The sequence below is a fragment of the Colobus angolensis genome, unplaced genomic scaffold (assembly GCF_000951035.1).
Source record: "Colobus angolensis palliatus isolate OR3802 unplaced genomic scaffold, Cang.pa_1.0 Scaffold16, whole genome shotgun sequence".
Taxonomy (NCBI): Eukaryota; Metazoa; Chordata; class Mammalia; order Primates; family Cercopithecidae; genus Colobus; species Colobus angolensis.
In genome coordinates this window covers 12,553,516-12,577,575 of record NW_012114710.1, presented here as the reverse complement: position 1 = coordinate 12,577,575, position 24,060 = coordinate 12,553,516, and the positions used below count along the sequence as shown (strand labels likewise).

Genomic DNA, 24,060 nt, shown 5'->3' with positions numbered 1-24,060 from the left:
TACTGTAAATGATGCATGACAAAAAATAGGTTGTTAGCAAATGTTGTGGAAGGAAGGAAGGAAGGAAGGAAGGAAGGAAGGAAGGAAGGAAGGAAAGAAAGAAGGAAGGAAGGAATTTTCAAGGCCTTAAAAATAAATCTGTATGTGCTGGAATACTTAGAAATAAAAGTTTTGTTGAATTTAATTAGACACAAATATTCTACCAAGCTCACAAAATGATTTTGAAAAATACTAGCAATCTTTAGGCAACATAGGAGCCCTTAGTTAAGTGAATTAGAAAGAGAGGTTAAGAATAACATTTCAACAGTTACCTAATCTCCTAATTTGCTGATCATTGATGAACATTGGCTCATATGTTTTGTTTTGTGTTTTTATGAAACTGACATGTGCTATTGGTTCAAATAAATAGCATATATAGTATTCTGGCTAAGTTGCTTATTTTTAAAATTGTGATTTTCTTATGTTAAATTTTCGAATTGAATTTCTAATGCCATTTTTTCTTTTCCACAGCCTTTAATGGAAAAAACTATTAGTTTCTGACAGAAGGGTTCTGATATTGAAATAGACAATATGTCTACCTATTATAGAAATATAAAAATAAAAATGCATGTACTGAAACAGAGATGGAGGTTACATTTCTGTAATACATCTATCATTAGACCTTAGCCATACTGGACTTTTGGTTGCTGTTGATAGAATAAGGCAGATTTTCCTCAAACTTTCTTTTGCAAAATAGATAGACTTAAATATAAAAACAACTGCAAAATGTTCAGTCATTAACAAATCAAGAATTTTTATAACTGTATGTTAAGTCATTATAAGTTTTTTCTACTGTATTTAGCAATGCAATGTTTACTTTTATATTACTAAATATATTAATTTTCTTCTCAAGAAAATCATTAATACTTAGGGATTGGAGGTTTCCTGAGTGTAATATTGAAAAACTGTTAAAAAGCCAGTGATACCCATTCAATCTAATGATTTACCTTTTGATTATTTGTTTTGTTTGTTTGTTTAAGGATTAAAGCAAGGAGAGCCAATCATGACTGGCAAAACACAGACCAGCAATGTCACCAATAAGAATGACCCCAAGTCCATCAACTCCCGTGTTTTCATTGGCAATCTAAATACGGCAATTGTCAAGAAAGTTGACATTGAAGCCATTTTTTCAAAGTATGGAAAAATAGTTGGATGCTCCGTTCACAAAGGTTATGCATTTGTACAGTACATGAGTGAGCGACATGCAAGAGCTGCAGTGGCTGGAGAAAATGCCAGAGTCATCGCCGGCCAACCACTTGGTAAGTCATGCTCAGACATGGATCTCATGTTATTGTTCATATATCTGGAAATTGTTTTATTTCTCAAAACCCAACACCACTGTTGTTTCTACCTCTTCTTTAACCAATTAGAGTGATTTTATATTTATAATTCATTTTTTTATCTTATATTGTTTTATATATAGGTATCTTGTTTTCTCTATAAATTTATAAATTTGAGATCAAGGCTACGTTGCAATACTTATTACCTCCACCAATCCTAACACAGCCAGGCAAATAATAAATATACATCAGATTTAACTTTATTTGACTTGAAATAGCATCTGTCTTCCAGGAAACACTATCCTATGCAAAAAATAACTTCGCTTGTTACACTTACGGCATTTGATTTGAGAGCCTAATGCATTTTCCTCATTTCCTGTGTTTTGGAGGAGAAGGGATAGAAAATAGCAAAAGAAAGTAAAGTTTTAGAACTGGGAAAGGAATATAATTCACATTTTAAAAATATACTTAAAGATTTTGTATATTGTGCCTATATAGTCATGCATAATAATCAGATTTCTTTCTAATGTTCAAGAAACAATATAGTTTTTTTCACAGAAAGGAAAACAATGTAGTCTGAAATAAAATTAAAAACTTGGAAAAAATATTTTATAATTAATGTGTAGATAAAAAAAAATCAGATAATTATTTAGATGTTCTTCTACCTTAGGAAAAAAAATACAGTTAATATAGTAATGATTCCTCAATTTATATTTCCTGTTCTCTCTAGATTCATATATCAAACTCATTGTACAGCATCTTCTCATGGATACTGAAAAGGCATTTCAGCTTCATATGGCCAGAACAAAACCCATGATTTTCCACACCCTCAACCTTCTCCACTCCCAAGCTTCCTCATCACAATAAGGGGAACCCCCATTTTATCCAGTTTTTCAAAACAAAAAACAAAAAAAACGACAACTTTGATTCTTAACTTCCTCAATCATCAAGTTCACTTGTCAATATATCTCAAATATATTCCAAACCCAATCTCCTTTTCAATGTATGCTGAAGGCTATCTCATACAGGCCACGATTGTATCTCAGGAGCACTGAAATAACTCCCTTGTTGGTCCACTTCTTTTTACTCTTGCCAGAGTGTCTTTTAAAAACATAGATCAGATTATGTTCTTAACTTGCTTTTAAACCTCTAATGCCTTTCTCATACAGAATAAGATTCACATTCTATATCATACCTACAATGCCCTACACTGCCACATCTTCAATTCTGTCTCCTTATTCTCTCTCCCTTCTTGAACCACTCTAGTTATGCTGGCTGCCTTGATAATGCCTCAGACATTTCAAGATTGTTCCTACTTCAGAGGCTTTGTATTTGCTATTCCCTCTGTTCAGACAACAGGTCTTTGCTAATTATTTGTTCCCTACTTTATTGAGTGTGCTGTGCTCAAAATTTACCTGCAATGAGAGGCTGTTACTGACTAGCCTATCTAAAATGGAATAGTCACCTTTCTCCTTTCACTGTCTATTCCATTACTCTGTGTTAATTTTTTTCATGGCACCTATCAGCGTCTAGATTACATAGTTTAATTTATAATCTTACCTGTGTCATGACCACAAATATAAAGCTGAAGAAGCATACAAAAGAAGCAAGTCAAAAGTATAGAGAAGTCAAGCTAGAAGAGTGTTAAGAATATTGTGAATATTATCAAGTGATATAACACAATTAAAACTATTTGGGAAGGTATGGAATTCATTGAAATGTGGGAGACATCAGAGGTAATAGTCTTGAGGGAAAAAAGCAAAAGATGTTTTGTGTAAGTGCCTGATATTTAACTACAAAAAAATCACTATCAGATAGGAATATAATTTTTATTTCCATTGGTCCCATCCAACTTTCTATATTTTAAAGAAAGGAAATAAAGGAAGTGCTTTCCAACAGACATTGGTATATTTTCCACTTGTCTTTTTGTTTTCCTTAATGCCTCCATTCTGCTTGCTTACTTTGGTATGGGAATTTTCTGACATTTTTGTTTTTCTTTTTAAGTTGAAAGTCTTAATTCAGGGCCATATCCCAGCACATTTCAGGGGGCGCTCTATTTACTGTCTGTATCCTGATTATTATGAAACTAACAAATACTTGAAGAAATGCATTTAATTATTTTTGTTGTTTGAAAAATTAACCATCAGTTTAAGATCAATTAAAAGCCTGATTCACTTTTTAATGAGCTACAGCTAATTTTCTGGAGTTCTGTTTCCTATCACTACTCGGTTGATTGCTATCTTTTTGAGAAGAATGCAATGAACAAAGATAAATACCACGCTAAAAATGTAGTGCCTTACCTGCGCAAACCCAAGGAAAAAAATGATACCAAATTGCTTTGTTTTGAGAGGCACAAAGTTAAATTGTGCCTCTTCTAAGATACCATTTCTCATTCTCAGTCATTCCTCTTAGATCCTCTCTTAGTTTTGTCCTCAGGTAAATCTTTAGAGCATATGTCCTAATCATCTGTAATCACACTTTGTGCCTGAAACCAAGTCTTAGACTTTAGTTCAAATCTCATCTTTCCCTACGTCTGTCCAAACTGAATGACTTTTCATACAAAGCAAGTACGTTACAATTTATCCAACAATTTTGTTTTTTAGGTCAAGCGCTTGACCATATTCACCGTTTTCTGTTTGTTTGTTTTACCGGTGTTGCTAGAAACTCAGGCAAAGGCATATCTTCCAATTGTTCCCTATAGAAGTTAGTTCCTCCATCATGTCCTGAAGAAGACCCTTAGTTTCTAGGATGTGTATACATTTCTAGCTTTAAGTATTATACCTTTGTTTTTGATGATTTGAGCAAAACTTCAGTTCAAGCATATTAATCACTTGCTTCTTGAGTTTTTTGATTCCCAAATAAATCCTTTCTAATCTGTCCCTCAACAAACCCCAGCAAGTTCTTAATATGAAGCACGTTTTTTATGAATGAAATAATAGGCCATTATTACGTGAAATTGTTATTAGTATCAGGTACAACAACTGATCTAAGCATTCTTCTTTTTCTTAAGAGTGAGAAGGAAATTAATATTCATTAGATCATGCACTGGATTAGTACTTTACCTGTATTACCTTATTTGATCTCAAATAATGCGTATTTGTATATCATTTTCTGAAAAGGAACAGTGTTTTATTTACTACATATTTAAAATGTTTCTATATAATTTAGAGATTAAAAATTAAACATCAGTAGTACCAGAAAAAATTAAACATCCTAATGTGAGTTCTTAAAGTTTTATGAAGACTATAGTCTTCATAATTTAATTTATTTTCTTATACATTTCCAGTTGTTTGGCACATTTTTTGCACCATGATAGAGAGTATCCATTTTTATTCTTAACTTCCTGTCTTTGATACATAATAGAACACTGCTAAACCCTCTGTGGAAAAACAGGAAAAAGATTGCATTTTGACTCATATTACTTAGGGAGTCTTAAAATGTCAGAATCTATCTATGAAATTATTCAGAATTTTTTAAATCACAATTCCTATAATGTAAAAATCCTCATAAAACTGTCTATGTTTTTTTATTTAATTGGTTTTAATACAATTTTAATATAAGCAAGTAAAATTTAACATATGCTCTTAATATTTAATTGAGTTTAAATTCTAAGTTTGTTAATATTGGAAATATTTATTGCATTTTTCAATCTAAGTGTAGTCATTAGAACTTTTTTCCTCAAACACATGTGCAAGATAAAAACTTTTTAAATGCTTAATAGAGACAATTTTTATGAGTAGTCACACACGAAGCGTCCTTTCACACAAAATATTATATAGAGGTTAGAGACTCAGACTAGACAGTGCCAGTTTTATGTATCTACTGATTACATTGGCTTGATTACAAACATGCTCTAAATACATATTTGCAATGTCTATCTTTGTATTCAGATTATTTTACTCTTACAATGCTTGTAAAAGATGCAATTTATGAACTTGACAAGTCAGCTGTTGATAGGAGGAGGAGCCAAACATTGATAGTTAATTTATCTAGAGCAATCATTTTTGTTCTGAAACTCATATGCAGGCCCCTGTCCTTAAGAAGCAAAGTTTGGGCCGGGCGCGGTGGCTCAAGCCTGTAATCCCAGCACTTTGGGAGGCCGAGACGGGCGGATCACGAGGTCAGGAGATCGAGACCATCCTGGCTAACACGGTGAAACCCCGTCTCTACTAAAAAATACAAAAACCTAGCCGGGCGAGGTGGCGGGCGCCTGTGGTCCCAGCTACTCGGGAGGCTGAGGCAGGAGAATGGCGTAAACCCGGGAGGCGGAGCTTGCAGTGAGCTGAGATCCGGCCACTGCACTCCAGCCCGGGCGACATAGCAAGACTCTGTCTCAAAAAAAAAAAAAAAAAGCAAAGTTTGCTTTGGGAAAAGAATATATAAAGCAGAGAATTAAATTACTTTTATCACATTGTAAGTGTCTTGCAAATGCAGAGAGAATTCAGAGTGGGGACATGATTAATAGAGATTGTAAATTTTAAAGTAAATATGGTGAATATACTTAACCAGATCCTGAAGGAAGTAATGGAATTGTCTTAGTATGAGAGGAAGATGTTGGAGAGGTTTCATGAGTAAGAACAAAGAGGAGAATATTCAAATACTTGTAACAATTCCTGTCAAGCATGCGCTGAGAGCAATGAATTTCAAACATCTTTTTATCCTCAACTGTTTTGCATCCAGAGTGATCTTTTCAAAATTCAAATCTAATCATGTCACTGTCTTTTAAAACTTTCAGGGATTTCTCATTGTTCTCAGAAAAAAAGACTGAAACGTTTGCTGTGGGCCACAAGTTTCTACCTCATTTGTTTCTTTGTCACCTGCAGACTCACATCATAGCCCCCTCAGCCTTGCTTAGAGCTCCAGCTAAATTGACTTCTTTCAGTTCTTTGAACAACTTGTGTTCTGTCGCCCAGCAGGGCTTTTGCACGTGCTATCTTGACTGCCCAGAATGTTCTTCCCTATGAAGCTCTGCACCACCTCACCCTACGTCCCCACTTTATCCCCTTTACCTGGCTAAGCATTCTTCAGATCTCAAATGAAATTTCAGTTCTTTAGTGAAACCGCCTTGTCTCCCTCAAAGCTAGCTGAAGTGTTTTACTATACTTTCAAGCAAATGTCTTCTTTTCAATTGTATTTTTATATTTATTATTTTGTAATTGATATCTGTCCCTTCTCTCTCTAAGCTGTAAGTTTCTTAGGGCACGGACTATATGTATATGTATGTATGTGTGTGTGTGTGTATATATATATATATATACACACTTACATGGCAAATGCTCAGTGAGGATGTACTGGATGAATGGTTGGATAGATGGTTAGTTGAAGGAATGGATGGACTTGTCTAAAGGGGTCCCTCACATTGAAAAGAGTACCACAGAAAGAAGAAAAAGAAGCAAGAGGAGGAATAAGAAGAGAACAGGGAAAAGAAGGAAGGAGAAGGGGCAATTGCAACTTCCCCAGAAAGCTAGACGATATAGTTGGGGTTGCTGTTAAGTGAAGACAAAGTGGTTGTGATCAGCTTGCTAAGGAGACTAGGAATTTAACCTTGAAATCCTTCAACAGACATTCCAAAGGTAACTGTTCCATAGGACTGATTTCAGTTTTTTATAAATATAATCCAATATTTAATAAGCATGAAATATTAAGACATACATACTTTATTCAAAGGTTAGAGTGAATGATATATTGGTTTGAAGAAACATTTCTATTTATGAAAAACTTCCTACACATTCCTTAAAATGTCATCCTTTCATAGTTTTCTCTTATTAATAGCTGTATATTTGCATGGCACTTCATCATTGTCAAAGTTCTTTCATGCACATATTATCTTCTTTGATTTTCACAACAATGCCAAGAAGTAATATTAGTATTTAGGCACATTCTGCTGGCTAGGAGTCAAAGCACAGAGAAATGAATTTAGTCTGTATCACACAAATGGTGGTACAAGATTGTTGGCTCACGTTTTCTAACCCTAATTATTTTTACTATTTCTCCTTCCAGAAATGTATTCCATTTCAGCAGAGTGATCATAAACTCTGTCATCCAAACAATAATACTTTTGAGAGTGGAAAGGTTACTCTCATTGATTTTGCTTTGTTTGTGGGGCCTGTCCTGTGCATGGTAGGATGTTAGTAGGATCCCTGACTTCTACCTGCAAGATACCTCTAGTACCCCTTCCAAATAGTGACAGCCAAAAATTGTCTCCATATTACCAAATGTCTCCTGGGAGGCAAAATCACTCCAGTTAAGCATTACTATTTTAGGGTAATCATACCAAAATAAACGCCATTAATTTTCAGAAATATTCTAATGGTCTTAGGATAAACTATATTAAAACAATGCTCTGAGTTATTTTGACAGTAACTCATAATTTATAATAAGAATGTATCTTTTCCAATATTTCAGAAAATAAAACTCAGTAAGCACATTTCAGGGCAATTTTAATTTATTCATGACCATGGCTTACCCACTTACACCACCGGTTTGTTACAAAGTCCTCTGTCTCTTCACATCTTTAATACACTGCCTTTTAGAGGTGTGATTTTTCTTCATTAGATCCCTCCATTCAAACATGTCTAATCGCCACTAGAAATGATGAAGAAAAAGAAAGCATCATGGAAGTGTTAAGTGAAAAATACGGAGTACCAAGATTACTCAGAGGCTCGGGATGATCTTCAAATATATATTATTCAACAACAACACTAAAAACGTGTTAAGACAAAGACAGAACTGCAGCATCCCTAGTTGATGTTGTCTCTAACAAATGCATTAGTTTTACCAAGCATCCATCCTGTTTCATTTTGGCAAGTATTATTCTTCTGCATATGCCTCTAGCTTCAAATTAGATGGAGTATCTGAGCATCTAGCAAGGACAGATTGACAGAGAGCCTGGGGTGAAATGAGTATGGATAATCATTTTTGACAAAGTAGTCTACCGCAGAACCCCTAAACAAGCACATGAACCTTATGGAGATTTCTACATCATGAAAAATCCTGTAGAAAATATCTAAAGAATGCTGCAGGTAATAAATAGCACTTTCAGCAAGGCACCATTATGTAATTCTATGACCATTTGGACTGAGAAAAAAGAAGGTAATTTTTAGCTTTCGCCTCAGTGTCTAAAGAAGATATTGTTATCATAATTTCTTAACTTGATAGGTTAACAAAACCTCCACTCCTGAAGATACAAATCAAAAGTTAGCCCTTCAGCTACTTTAAATATTAGCTGCAATAAGTGTACAAAAATATTTGAATATATAAATCTTGGAATTTTTCTTAACAACCTTTGAAACCATTCACCATTCTAGCTTTCTTTTTCCACCTACAAAATGTTCAACTCTTTCCTATATTTTAAACATCCAACTTTCCTAACAGATTTTGTTATACAGATTATGTGAAGTACTTCATCAATTGCAAAATACTATGTAGAGATGACTACTATATTTGTTTTAAAAACTCTATTCACAGGCTGGGTGCAGTGGCTCACACCTATAATCTCATCACTTTGGGAGGCCAAGGCAAACAGATCGCTTGAGCCCAGCAGTCTCAGACCTGCCTGGGCAACATGGTGAAACCCCATCTCTGCAAAAAATACAAAACTTAGCTGGGGTTGGTGGCATGCACCTGTGATCTTAGTTATTCAGGAAGCTGAGGTGGGAGAATCACCTGCGCCCGGGAAGTTGAGGTAGTGGGCTACAGTGAGCTGTGATCATGCCACTGCACTCCAGCCTCAGTGAAAGTGAAATCCTGTCTCAAAAAAAAAAAAAAAAAAAAAATTCTATTCACAAGGCTGTGGAGGGACTTAAATGGTGTACAAATGAGTGGGAGTATGAAACGTACTTATGAAATGGTATTCAGTACAAATCACTTTTGTTTCATCATTTCTGGGATTCATGGAAACATATTGCCATCCCATATCAGTGGCTTGTACTAATAATGTTTTTTATTTACATGTCATTTTTTCCTCATCAGCCTTTTCAAAGAAGATCAAGGTACACTTCATTATATTTTTTAAAATTTATCTTTCTAACATCCTTCAAGGAAGCTAAATAGTAGATTTAATTAAGCCCATTTTACAAATAAGTGAATTCTATAATGTACTTAAAGAGAGCAGGTTTTTATAAAAACAAAAGTCTCAGAAATTTCTTCCAACCTTGTGCATAATTACTGTAAGTTTCCTTAGTTCTGCTTCCAAGGTGTGTATGTATGTGTATATACATCTGGTAATTGTTTAAGAAGTCTTCATCCTCATCCTTCACTGTCATAAATTAATAAGTAACAAAAACAATACTATGTGGATTATAAAGCACAACAGACATTCAAAGTTTTCAGTAATTAAACAGAGCTACTTAAAATGCTGTAAACAAATGCTAATTAGCAAGCTTCCACGATAGAGTGAATTATAGAACTAACGGTCTGTCAGCCAGGGAGATACATGGCCCCACAGATGATAGAAAGCCCAGGGGATTTGCTTTCTATTTCTAAAACTGGTTATTTGACTCAATCACTGAACCTAAATTAGTGAAAGCAGTGGTAGAGACTGTAAATAATTTTTTTCATTAAAACTATCACTGGAAACTTCTGAGCAGCATTTAAAGATCTTATTAGTTCTAACTTGTTTGTTACTTAATCCCTAGTACAAAGCTAAATAATATATAAAAAAATAGAAAAAAATCAATGTCTGAAGTTGTCCTTCAATGTGGGGAATAAAATGAAAGTCATTTATGAACTAATTTTAGAGTGCTTTACTACGAGAAATATTTATTCTTTCAACACTACATGTGTTGCTTTAGATGGTTGCCAACACATACTAAATTCTAAAAGAGAATAAAAACATAGTGCCCCCACCAAAATGAAATAAAATAAAATATAAAGTAAAATAATAAAACAAAATAGATTACTACTCTTGGAAAATATTCTAAGTGTAGAGTAAAATATGTGTACGTAAGATAACATGCAGATGAAGATGGTAAATACAAGATAAAGGATGATGTAATACAGATCAAATACCATAAAAGGATGAAGTGTTGTAAATTTATTTAAGAAAGGCTTATGGGCCAGTTGTAAAGTAAAATGTTCACCTATGAAACAATACACAATAGGAAGTGGGAAACTCAAGATAAGGTATTATGTAACACACATCAAGTGCTACTGGTATTTTAAATAAAAAGTATTATAAGGTTTTTTGGAGGCCTCTTAGGAAATGTAGATTTGAATTTAACTGTTTTTTTTTTTTTTTGAGACAGAGTCTCGCTCTGCCCCCAGGCTGGAGTGCAGTGGCCGGATCTCAGCTCACTGCAAGCTCCACCTCCCGGGTTCACGCCATTCTCCTGCCTCAGCTTCCCGAGTAGCTGGGACTACAGGCGCCCACCACCTCGCCCGGCTAATTTTTTTTTTTTTTTTGTATTTTTAGTAGAGACGGGGTTTCACCGTGTTAGCCAGGATGGTTTCGATTTCCTGACCTCGTGATCCGCCCGTCTCGACCTCCCAAAGTGCTGGGATTACAGGCTTGAGCCACCGCGCCCGGCCGAATTTAACTGTTAATCTAAAATAGGTGGCAAACAAATTGAGTATAATCATGAAGAAAATCTTTAGAGACTGCAATTCTTAAGTAATTTTAATTGAAACCAAAACACAGAATTGAAATATAGCTTGCAATGTTTGTGAAAGGCAGTGGTTTTGAGTTAGGCTCAGGACTCACGATTCCTGTGTTAGAATCCTAGCTCTCCACTTAGGACATGTGGAACTTTGGACAGTTACTAAAGAAACAGCTGCTATTGTCTTGTCTGTAAAATGTAGATATAAGAATAGGGCCCACCTCATAGAGTTATGAGGATTAAATGCATCAATATGTGTACAACGGTTAAGAACAATTCCTGGGACATACAAAGTCTTAAAAGAAGGCAAAAGGGCTAGACATCCAATTAAGTCCTATTGTTTAATGCCTTCTAAAAATGAATTTAGAAAACTGGAGAAACAGGTCCTAGATCTTTAGCTTTCTGAAGGTGTTGGTCCTGTGACAAGAATTTATGTTCTCTGGCTCTAATTTCCTCATCTGTGGGGAAGCCATGGGACTAGTTGATCAGTAAGATCCCAAAAAAAGACCAAATAATCATGATGGTTTCTGCTTTTTCTGTCTTGTTGAAAAAAATCTTTGCCTTTTCTTTGGCCATAAAGACATCTTTCTGTGTTTCCTTTTAAGGGACTTTTATATTGGTTTTACTCTTCACATTTAGACTTTACTACCTCTGGAATTGAATTTTTTGATATGGTATTTGGTAGCGAAAAAGATTCACTCATTTCCATATGAATATCAAATAATCCCACAGGATTTGTTGAAGAGACTCTTATTTTCTAACTGCGCTGAAACATCCCTCTGAACATATATTAAGTAATCAAGTATATGTATATATGTATGTGCACGTACGCACACACACACACAAACGCACATTTCAATTTACATGTAATTAAATATCTGCTGCAAATATTATATCACAAATAATACTGATAAATACTGTAAATGACACCATTTTGGACATATTTCCTAATTGGTTATTCCTGATCTATTTATTGATATATTTATGACCCTCTAAAATCGCTTATAAATTTTAAGCTTACTCTAGATTTTTAAACCAGTGTATGTGTCCAGCAATGTCTCTTGCAAAAAATGAGTTTTATTTATGATCTTCCAATATGTACACATTTCTTTCCTTGCTTATTCATAGGATAGCACTTCCAGAATAATATTGAAGAGCAATCATGATGGTAGATATCTTTATCTCATTACATGAGAAACCTGTCAATATTTTGATATTATTGTTTATCATAGGATTTTATGTGTGTGTGTGTGTGTGTGTAAACTCTATATTAAATTAGGGAAGTTATCTTCTATTTCTAGTTGGCTAACAATTTTTACCAGGAAATCATGATGAATTGTATCAACTATATTTCATGCACACATTAAAATGAATTTTTATTTTCCCTTTTATTCTGTTAGTGTGATGAACTACAATTGATCTTTGATTGTGAAATCAGTCTTATACTTCTGGAATCAACCCAACATGATAAAAAAAAAAAGTATTATGTTGTATTTTTCTTTAACCTCTATGTTCATGATGAAAGATTGGCTTATAATTTTTTTTCTTGTTATGTCCATGTCATTTTTACTGTCGAGGAGATGTTGGCATCATAGAACAAACTAGGAAGTAGTCCTACTTTTCCTGTTTTCTGGAAGAATCTGCATGTGATTGGTAATATTCCATAACATTTGGATAATCCATCAATGATACCAGTTGGGTCTGGAATGTTTTGTGGAAATATCTTTAATACAGATTAATTGCCTTCATTGAAAAGTACTATCAAGACTTTAAAAATATTTTCTTATGTCAGTTATGGAAAAATAAGTTTTCAAAAAAAGTGTACATTTGATATACATTATCAAATATATTAGCATAAGATTCTTAAGAATTTTAGGTTATGTCTTTTTATTTTTGAATCAATATAGTGATCATTTTTCCCTTAACTCTTTGATTTTAAGTCAGATTAGTCATCTGTTCAAGTACCCAAATTATGACTGTGTGTTTTCTCTATGGTATGTTCGTTTTTGCTTCATTACCCTGGAATAATATCCTTATTTTTTTCCTTCTACTTTTTGAGTAGAAGTACTTCATAAATGAAGACATAGATCATTGATTTTTAGCTTCTCATGTTTTCTAAAACAGCATATAAGTCTGTAATTCTCTCTGAGCACAGCCTCAGCCTCATCCCACAAGTTCTAGTATGTCATATTTTCAGAATCATTTAGTTGATAAATATTTTCTAGTTAATGTCGATATTTCTTCTTTGACCATGGGTTATTGAGAGGTTTGTTACTGAAATTTTAATTTTAAAAATTGATTTGAGCTTAATTTCACTGTAACCAGAGAATAATAAATAATAAAATTAATTAAAATTCAATGAGAACTTTTAAATAGCCCTAGATATGGTTAGTTTTAGTTAGTGTTCTATACGTAGTTGACACACAGTACATATATTCTATTGTTGTTCTGGGCATCCTTCTTTATGTATCAAACAGGCAAAACTCGCTAATTGAATTACTCTGACCTTCTGCATCATTATTGAATTTTGTCTTCTTTTCCATCAGTTATTAATAGATGTGAATTATGATTATGTATCTTTCTGTTTATCTTCTTAGTTCTTTATTTTGCTTTATATATCTGAAGCAATATTATTTAGTAAATACAAACTTGGAATTAGTGTATCTTCCTAATGTAGTCATCCTTTTATATAGTATGATATATCTATATCTTTAGTAATTATTTCCATCTTAGAGAAAAGCTTTGTTTAATTTTAATATTCTTTAACTCACTTCCTCTTGATTTGTGTTTGTATGGTATATCGTTTTTCATCCGTTTTAATTTCAGTGATTCTGTGTCTTAATATTTAATTTGTTCTTGCAAGGAACATAAAATCTGCCAAACACAGTATGAGAGCCTTTGTTTTTTTAATTCTAATAACCTATTCACATTTAATTGTGGTTATATTTGAATTTATGTCTACACATTTGCTGTTTTTTAAATTTGTTCCATGTACTGCATGTTAATTTATGGCCATTTTTAGATTAATCTTTCTTATATTGTTTTGCTGTTTCCATTCTGTTAGCTCCTAAGTTCTATATACTTTATGGTTCTTGTGGTATTAGAGATTGCAACAGGTATCTTTGATTTATTAGTTTAATGTAAATTATACTTCATACTACTTCCGAGATAATCTTAAATCCACAGAACACTTCAAGTTCATTTTTCCACCTCTCACCTTTTATGTTATAGTGGTCATGAATTTTAATTTTACTTACATTTTGCTTTCTTTCTTAACTTCATTTTGGAGACTTTCTTTTATCATTATTATTATTATTATACTTTAAGTACTAGGGTACATGTGCACAACGTGCAGGTTTGTTACATCTGTATACATGTTCCATGTTGGTGTGCTGCATACATAAAATTGAAGAGACCGTATAATGAAGTAGGTGTACGTGTGACTCCATATTAACAGCATATACCATTTTAATTTTTTTATACATCATCCATTTCTTCCTCAGTACCTGGATTGTTTTGAAGTAAATTCCAGTTCTCAGATTACATCATTTAATCTGCAAATATTTCAGCATGCATGTATGTATATGTGTAATATATATTTCCGCATATATGTATATATGTAAATATATAAATTATAATTTCTTAAATAACCACCATATTATTATCTGATAAGGTTTTGCTGTGTCCCCACCCAAATCTCATCTTGAATTGTAGTTCTCATAATCCCCACGTGTTGTGGGAGAGACCATTTGGGAGGTAATTGAATAATGCGGGCAGTTACCCCCATTATGTTCTGGTGATAGTGAGTTCTCACAAGATCTGATGGTTTTCCCCCTTTGGCTTGGCACTTCTCCTTGCTGCCACCATGTGACGAAGGCTGTGTTTGCTTTTCCTTCTGCCGTGATTGTAAGTTTCCCGAGGCTTCCCCAGCCCTGAGGAACTGTGAATCAATTAAACATCTTTCCTTTATAAATTACCCAGTCTCGGATATTTCTTCATAACAGCATGAGAATGGACTAATGCATTATCACACTATTGCTGTAATTCCTTAGTGTAAATTTAGTAACAATCCTATTTTCACAGTTCCGTCTCATAATCGTTTAATTTGTTTGAATTGAAATTCATAAAAGATACAGAGATTGAGATTCATTGACACGTCCCTTAAGTCCCTTAATTTAAAAGTTCTCCTAATATATCCCTGCATCCCCTTGTATTTTGTGTTGAAATGCATTTTGACTCCATTGAAAGAACAAAATCACTTGTCCTATATAATTGTACAGGTCTACAGTTTGATTATTGCATCCTTCTGGTATCATTTAACTTGCTTCTCTGTTTCTTGCAATTCCTGGAAATTATTGGTTGTATCTAGAGGCTTGATTAGATTCAGGTGGAATTTTTTAAAGATTTATTCCTAGTGACTGTGAACTTCCATCAGAAGGTACATGTCTGATTTTCTCTTCTTTTGTGGTGCTAACAGCCAGTGAATATAAAATTCACTCCTATCTTTTTATTTTTTATTTTTTTTTGCTGGAATTCTAAAAAGAGAAACATTTTCCATTACATATTTGATTACCATGAATTATGATTGTATAGAAAAATAGGGTAACTTACTATTATTTCCCCTTTATAGTAGTATTCAAAATAGTAAAGTGGTGGTGTATCACTTTACAAAATCACACAAATCACCACTAAAGAACTTACTTATGTAACCAAATACCGTCTGTTCCCCAGAAAGCTATGGAAATAAAAAAATTTTTTAAAAGCTTAGTAAAGTGGTTTCCTAGTATTTTCTAAAGACTGAAAATGAGTTTTAAAATATTCTTAATAATTTTATGAGCTCAGGGATTAAACATAGTAGATGTATTTCAGTTCCTTGCCATTATCTCAATTAATGGTCAAATTATTATGACTTTGACACCATATTTATGTTGGTTTCTGGGTCATTTTGACAAAATTCTAAGAGTCTTTGATAATTTCCTTTATTTCTGATATGACAAATTGTTCCTTAATCATAATTTCCTGCCCCATGTTGGGAATCAACCAGGTCTCTAAAAAACTCTGGTATCATTTAGTGCGAAATACTATTTAGATCTAATATTCTGGGTGCTAAGAAAGCTCATTAACCTCATCAGTCTTACAGTGACATCTTATATCAGCATTGCCAGAAATATCGCTTCTCAATGACACTATTATGACTACTCATTTGATTTATCCCACAATGCACATATAAGTCTCAGAAAAACAGTACCACCAGCACCAACACCATTATGATATCTGAAAAGAGTTTAATAGTTTCTCATTTGAGGGCTACATTTTTTCCATAGAGAATATTCTGTTAGGTAAGAACAACAAAATTATTATGTTTTAAAGTCACTTGGAGTGGTTCTCCTCTGTGAGGTTATGTCACCAAGTAAAAACACAGTTATAATGTTTGATTATTATACTTACTTTTCTTTAATTTTCTACAACCATGCATAATACCTACACAATTCCAAAATCAAATTAAAAATATATATATTCAAAGAAATTTAGCTTTTATTTTTTACCTCTACTCTCCTCTCTCTCTTCCCACTTGTAAACTTTTATTTTTTAAAAGATCTAATCTGTTTTTCTGTCTACATACCCTTCATTTTAGATAAATCATGATGTGTTAAACATACTTTTATCCGTGTCAGATTTTGTATTTGTCTATTCTTGTGAAAATTTCGTATCTTTTTGAGATACTCTTTTTATCGTTGTGTAGTATTCTGTTGTATAGATGCTCCATATGCCATAGTTTATTAAACCAGACTACTGAGGTGATTACTGACATTCAAATGTTTCCAGTCTTTTCTTATCATCAGTTATACTGCAGAAAATAACCTGATGAATATGCTCTTTCATATTTTACATAGGGTACACTGAGATAGATTCCCAGAAATGAGTGTGGGATCAAATAGTAAGAACATATATTACATTTTGCCAGATATTTTCATCTGTCATATTATTCAACTTCAAATTTTATATTGCAATGTTTGGCAGCATCTGTTTTCCATGTATTCCATGTACCCATATATCTGGAATATATTTTACTACATAAAATATATATTATAAGACTTGAATTTTTCCCCATCTGATGGATGATGATAAGTAGTATCTCATATAGTTTTAATTTGTATTTCTCTTACTATAAGTGAAATCAGTTGTATTTTTCTTATACATTATTTTTGTTTTTATTTTGCTTGTGTCAATTAAGAAAATGATTAAATTAATTTTTAGCTGTTGCTCCTTGAATCATATTTTTGAACAAAATTCCCACTTCTAACATCTATAACAACTTGCCCTTTTTTATTCTCATGCAGTTTATGTCTCTTATCCATGTGAAATTTACACTGATATGCAATATAAGAAATTGGTCAATTTTTTACCATATCCATACAGTTATCCAGCTATACCATCATCACTTATTTTATAATCCATCTTTTCCTCTATAGTTTAAAATACTGCCTGTGTGGTATTTAAAATTTCCATAAGCCATCAGTTCTATTTTTGGATTTGCTTTTCTGTTCCATTGGTCTGTCTGACCTAAAACCTGTCAATACTAAATGATTTTCATTGGAAAAGAGTAGTTTTTTCATCTGGCTGGACAGTCCTCCTCCACGCTCTTCTCTTTCAAAACTGTCCTCTCTATACCTACTAGATTTTTCTTTCAAATACAATTTTTATTCAAAATTTTTAGATACAGAACAATATTATATTCTAATTGGGCTTGCTTTAAATTTATAAATAAACATAGAGGGTTGACAACTTTTTGATACTGGAACTCTGCAACTAAGTACATAATATGTATTTCTGTTTGTCCAGATCTATTTTTGTGTCTTTTGGAAGTGTTTTATGGTTTACTTCATGTATGATCCTCATGCATATTTATGTTTCTGTTTTAATACATTCTTTTAAATTTGTTAGCATAAATGGAGTCTCATGTATTTCTGTTTGTCCAGATCTATTTTTGTGTCTTTTGGAAGTGTTTTATGGTTTACTTCATGTATGATCCTCATGCATATTTATGTTTCTGTTTTAATACATTCTTTTAAATTTGTTAGCATAAATGGAGTCTTTTCTCATATTATATATTTTTTCTTTATATCTTATAGCTGATTTTGTTTTCATATATGAATGCTACTGAGCTTTGGGGAAGCAATATTATAATGACATGCTTTACCAATTGTCTCTTTATTAAGTGGTCCTGTTGATATCTTCTGCTTGTCAAACTATATAGTCATATCTGCAAATAAAGATATCTTACATTTTATCAAATTACTATGTTTTTCCTTGTCAAACTGTATTAACTAATAGCTCCAAAAGAACTTCGGTATTAGTAACAGTGGTGAATGTTCTTGTGTTGTTCCTGATTTTGCAGTAAATTTTCTAACATTTCCACATTACGATTCTGACTTTGGGACTGAATTTTTGTGTGTGTGCTGTGTGTAAGAAGGAGGAAGTGGCAGGGCGGGATGAGACAATGGAGGGAGACAGAAAGAGAGAAAAGTAAAACAGAATTTTTTTTCTTTTTTTTTTGACAAGATCTCACTCTGTTGCCCAGGCTGGAGTGCAGTGGCGCAATCTCAGCTCACTGCAGCCTCAACCTCCCGGGCTCAAGTGGTCCTCCTACCTCAGCCTCTGGTGTGACTACAGGCACATGCCACCATGCCCAGCTAATTTTCGTATTTTTAGTAGAGGTAGGATTTTGCTATGTTGTCCATACTGGTCTCAAACTCCTGAACTCAACTGATCTGCCTAACTTCAGCCTCTCAAGATGTTGGGATTACAGACATGAGCCACCACACCCAGCCAAGAGTGAAATCTTAATGTAGGTATGTATTTGTGTACTGAATTTTGTCAGACATCATTTTAGCATCATGGAGATGATCATCTGACTTTTCTCCACAACTCCAACAATGTGGCAGATGACTTTGAATTAATGAATTTCTTAATAATAAATGTCACTTGGCTTTGATGTATTTGTTATTATGTTGTTGAATTCTGTTGGTTAAATTTTAGAATTTAGAATTTTTGTTTATAAGTGAGTTGATTAGTTGTTTACTTTTTTGGAGAAATCTTATACTCTGGCACAATATGAATTCCGAACATTTCTTCTTTTACTGTGTTGGATTATCTGATCTTTAAAGATTTGATAGGATTCCCCTGGATAACCAAGTGTATCTAGGGATTTTTAGGGGTGGGTAGGGCTCTTGAATGACTTTATTTCTTTATTAATAATTGTACTTTCTTACTCTCCTCCTCTCCTCTCCCCCTTATTATTTTGGTTAGGATAGATCGTGCTTTGTCTATTTTGTTGGAGTTTTCAAATAAAAGCTATTAGATTTATTTCTTAGTTCTAGTTTTATTTTAATTTTTTTTTTTTTAATTTTACTTTAAGTTCTAGAATACATGTGCAGAACGTGCAGGTTCGTTCCAAAGGTATACATGTGCCATGGTGGTTTGCTGCACCCATTAACCTGTCATCTAGGTTTTAAGCCCCACATGCATTAGGTATTTGTCTTAATGCTCTCCCTCCCCTTGCCCTTCCAACAGGCCCTGGTATGTGATATTCCCCTCCTGTATTCTCATTGTTCAACTCCCACTTACTTTTAAACATTTTTTGCATCTTTTTAAGTGGGTGTTACTTTTTATTCTTAATTTTTATTTTCAAATTAACATAGGTATTTAGCGTTATTTCTGTGATTTGATATGCTATATTTTTTTCCAAAATCCTGTAGTTTTAGTTTTAGTTATTCTTTGATCCAGGAACTGTTTTAATTTTTTTTGTTTTCTTTTTTTTTTTTATGTTTTTGAGACGGAGTCTTGCTCTGTTACCAGGCTGGAGTGCAGTGGCGTGATCTTGGCTCACTGCAACCTCTCCCTCCCAGGTTCAAGTGGTCCTCCTGCCTCAGCCTCCCAAGTAGCTGGGACTACAGGTGCCCGCCACCACGTCCAGCTGATTTTTTATATTTTTAGTAGAGATGGGGTTTCATCATGTTGGCCAGGATGGTCTCGAACTCCTGACCTTGTGATCCACCCACCTCGGTCTACCAAAGTGCTAAGATTACAAGCATGAGCCACTGTGCCCGGCCAAGTTTTTTATTTTAATCTCTAGGAAGACCTTTTTATTGTCATTAATTTATTGTATTACTGAAGTTTTCTTTGTGGGATAGTATGCCACAATTTGGTGAACATTCATGTGAATGATATGGTACATATCTAAAAGTTGATATCGTTTTTGAGAATTGAGTTCTCTGGTAAATGTTTACCATGGGTCCTTACCCAGGTTTCCAGTGGTTTTCATTGTCTGAAGTTTCACTTTTAGTATATTCCCCAGAAAGGCCAATGGGAATAATATTCCCTGAGATTTTGTTTTTATCCTCAAAGTTGTAGCCTTTATCCTTGAAGCTCACTTTCACTTGTTAGCTGTTCTGGGTCAATTTCTCTAGGTTAAAAATGTGTTCCTTCGGTATATATTTTCAAATTAGATTTTTTTTTCAGGAATGTGTTCTCAACTTATAATTTATAGTGGTTAATTTATATCATTTAACATTTCTTTGCTAACTTCTACTTTGATCACTTTTTCTCAAATCCTTTTTATCTTTTTTTGAAATTTATTTTTGATCTTTAAATTTTACCTTCTTTCAATCTCATATTTCTCTTCAGTATGATTTTCTCTGTTTATTTGTTCACATGTCTTTTCTAGCATAGACTTTCTTTATGAAATTGTTTTCTGTCATTTTCAAATATTTCCTGAGTTCTGTTGCATGTTTACAGAAACCCTTTTCTCTACTCATGTCATTGTAGGGACTTTCTTATTCTAATTGCTATACTTATTTAATAGTCACTACCATTTGCTTAAAAGTTTTAGCACATATTGAAATTACGTGTTATACTTTTGTTGTTTTGTGGCCATGTATTTCCAGTGTTCTTTTGTCATCTGTATGGATGTATTTCCAGTTCATGTTTACTTTCATTTTCTCTTAAAACCTATTTGGAGACTTGAATGTGATCTATTCCTGTTGTACTTCTTAAAAGGAAATTCACTTTTCAGTGTTTTCAGAAGGGATAAAGTAGGGCGGAATAAGTTTTCTAGCTTTATATCATTAGAATTCTCACTTTTGTTGTTTTCAAAAGTGACTTTAAAACATGTCCTTTTATATCTTGAGTTCTCTTTATTGTTCTTTCTTCCTCAATTGTATTTAAGCCATTTCTTTTCTATTATTTTTTCTTTTTGGACCTAATTTGCTTTCTGTTCAACTTGGAATTTATTACATGCAATTTCTTTTCACTGGGACATTTGGCTTTGCTTGGAAAGAAATTACTGGCTGTTAATTGAGAGTTTAAAAGGTCAAAATCTCCCTAGAATGAAGAACTTTCCTCAAAATAGAGACCCTTTTTATGTACTCACCAATTGGATCATGAGAGCCCTCTGCAAGTTTTGGATGCTTTTTCCATATGGATCTACTACATTCAAAGGGAATAGCTGTTTGAACTGTCCTGTTCTCAGAAAGGCCCAGTTATTTTTATTCCTCTTTTTCCCACACAGATACAGCTATGCTATGTAGATCTTGCAGCAGGTAATAATTTCTCTCCATGTACTTACTCATCTTTGAGGGTTCATGGAATATTTTTGTCAGGAGTTCAGCTAAGCTGGAGAAAGTAGCCAAGTAAAACAAGTCAAAATGAAGATAACAGTCAACGCTTTAATCACTTACTGTGATAGTGTGAGCTAGAAACAAAATAGAGGAAAACAATGCCATCCCCTTCCAATCCATTTTCCCCATAGATTGGTGTGACAGTTAAGGTTCAGGTGGATCAAAACAGACTTGAGGGTCATCTTATTGATAACAGAGCTCTGAACAAAATGAGTTTGCCATTTTATGGACCCAGGAGCTGGGAGAAGACAAGGGGCTAGGGCTAGAAGTGGAAAAATGCTGAGTACTGAGTCTGAATGGAGAAGACTCCTTCAAAATGTCTTGTCTCTCCCCTGATAAGGAAGTCTTTGCAAAAGCCCTGAGGAAAGCCTCTGGGAAAGAGCTCAAATAAATAAACTATTGAATGGAAATACCTGATCTAGAAATGCAGATATGCATGAGAGTATGGCAGGCTAGGGAGCCTGAGTCCTTAACTGGAACTCCCTTCAGTGCCCGCGGTGCCCTGAATTCAGTCTAGGGTAGGGAGGGCAGCTTTCCCCCAGGAGGCCTGTCCGGTAAAGGCTTTGTAATTCCCTATGTTTGAGCCTAAAAAATTCGCACCTAGATTTTTTTGATCAGGAGCTAAACTCCTCAACCTTGTCACCAATTTTGTTGTATATATTGGATTTGGATTTTTTTGATTTCACCATTGTAATTGTGGTGTCTGTTTTTATGAGGAACATTTGTGGAGTACTGCCACCACCACATATCCAGAATACTCTCTACATACATTTTAGCAACAGGAGACCATATTGTCATTGTTTGGTGGAGCCAATATTCATTAACATTTAACCAGATAGCTACCCTTTCTGCTACTCATTGTTCTTTCCTTCATTTCCATGTTTCTTTCCAAAGAACTTTTTAGTATTTCTTTAATATTGAGAGCAAACATTTCTTTCAATTTTGTATTAATCTGGGTGTCTCTCTCTCCCCCCAACTTTCTCCTTTTCCCTTTAGCTTCACTTTCAACATTATCTTCACAAGCTATAAAAACTAGATTGGCAGTTATTTTCTTTTTTTTTTTTTTGTAGATAAAATATATTTTTTATTTTTAAATCTCTTTAAAAGATAATTGATTGTTAAAAGTAATAATGTATTGTGGGGTTTACAAATATGTAAAAGTGAAATGTAGATAGCAAGCAGTAGCACAAAGGTTGGAGAGTGGAATGAGCATACACTCAAATAAGGTTCTTAAACTATAAATGTAGTGATATATTATTATTTGGAGATAAACTCTAACAAGTGAAAGACATACTGTAAACTTGAACCAATTTAAAAAAAAAAAACAAGATAAACAAAAAATACTAGAAATGAAAACAAAACAAAAGCCAATGAAATGAGATCATTAAAAAAGTCACAATTCAAAAGAAGACAGGAAAAGAAGAAAAAGGTAATAAAGTACAGATAAGGAAAAAAAGCACCAGAAAACAAATAAGAAAATGGTAGATTTAAAACCAACCATGCTGATAATTACATTAAATATAGTAGGCCAAACACCCAACTTAAAAGGCAGAGATTATCAGCATGGTTGAAAACAAAGCTCAACTAAATGCTGTCTGTGAGGAACCCACTTTAAATAGAAAGCTATGTAAGTTAAAATAAAGAATAGGAAAGTATACTATGCTAAAAATGAATTTTAAAAGCTAGCATGGTTATTAATATCAGACAAGATATATTTCACAACAAAGAACACTACCAGGGATAAAAAGGTCATTTCATAAAAATAAAGAAGTAGGCTGTAATCCCAGCACTTCGGGAGGCCAAGGCAGGCAGATTGCTAAAGCCCAGGAGTTCGAGAGCAGGATTGGCAGTTATTTTCTTTCAGAATTTTAAAGATATCACATAAGTTGCTACAATTAACAGTAAAGATATTTTCTAAGAATTGAACAGGCTTGCTAACATAGTAGTTGAAATTGAATCAACATATGAGCAAACTTATTTTCTTTATGTTCCTCTCATGATATTGAAAATATTTATAAGTTCTAGACTTCAAATAGTACCATATTTTTCTTTAACCACTAATAATTAAAAGTGAAGCTGAAAAATTACCCACATAGACTTGGTTAAAATAGTTTCTTTAATAAAATATTATATATTTGATTTATTATACACCTTTTTATCTTATTTTATAAGAGCAAAAGTAAGTTTATAAGAAATATGTTTGTCCTTTAGAAACTTATGACAATCTCTTTATTTCAGAGTATAGTAATTATGAACGTGGTTTTTATAAATACTATTATTCTGACAGTTTTCTCCAATGTTGAAAGTAAAGTAAAGCTCATTATAAAAAATAAAGGTTTTCCAAATTTCTTCGTGAATTTCACTCTTGGTTACTATCTATACAATAATCATAAAATCACCATGGACACAGAAATTGTTGTTTCAACATCAAGAAAACAACTATTTCTTTTTTTTTTTTTTTTTTTT

At 33.3% G+C, this 24,060-nt stretch overlaps 1 protein-coding gene across 5 annotated transcripts in view; it reads left to right on the top strand.

The window, feature by feature from the left end:
* Positions 1–24,060, top strand: part of RALYL (RALY RNA binding protein-like) — a 727,213-nt gene that overhangs the window by 347,117 nt on the left and 356,036 nt on the right. For all 5 annotated transcript variants that reach the window (XM_011937114.1, XM_011937116.1, XM_011937117.1 and 2 more), the window contains one exon: positions 1,020–1,298. In XM_011937114.1, the coding sequence (XP_011792504.1) occupies positions 1,043–1,298 (256 nt within the window). In that variant the 5' untranslated portion in view covers positions 1,020–1,042. The remainder of the gene's footprint in view (positions 1–1,019; positions 1,299–24,060) is intronic.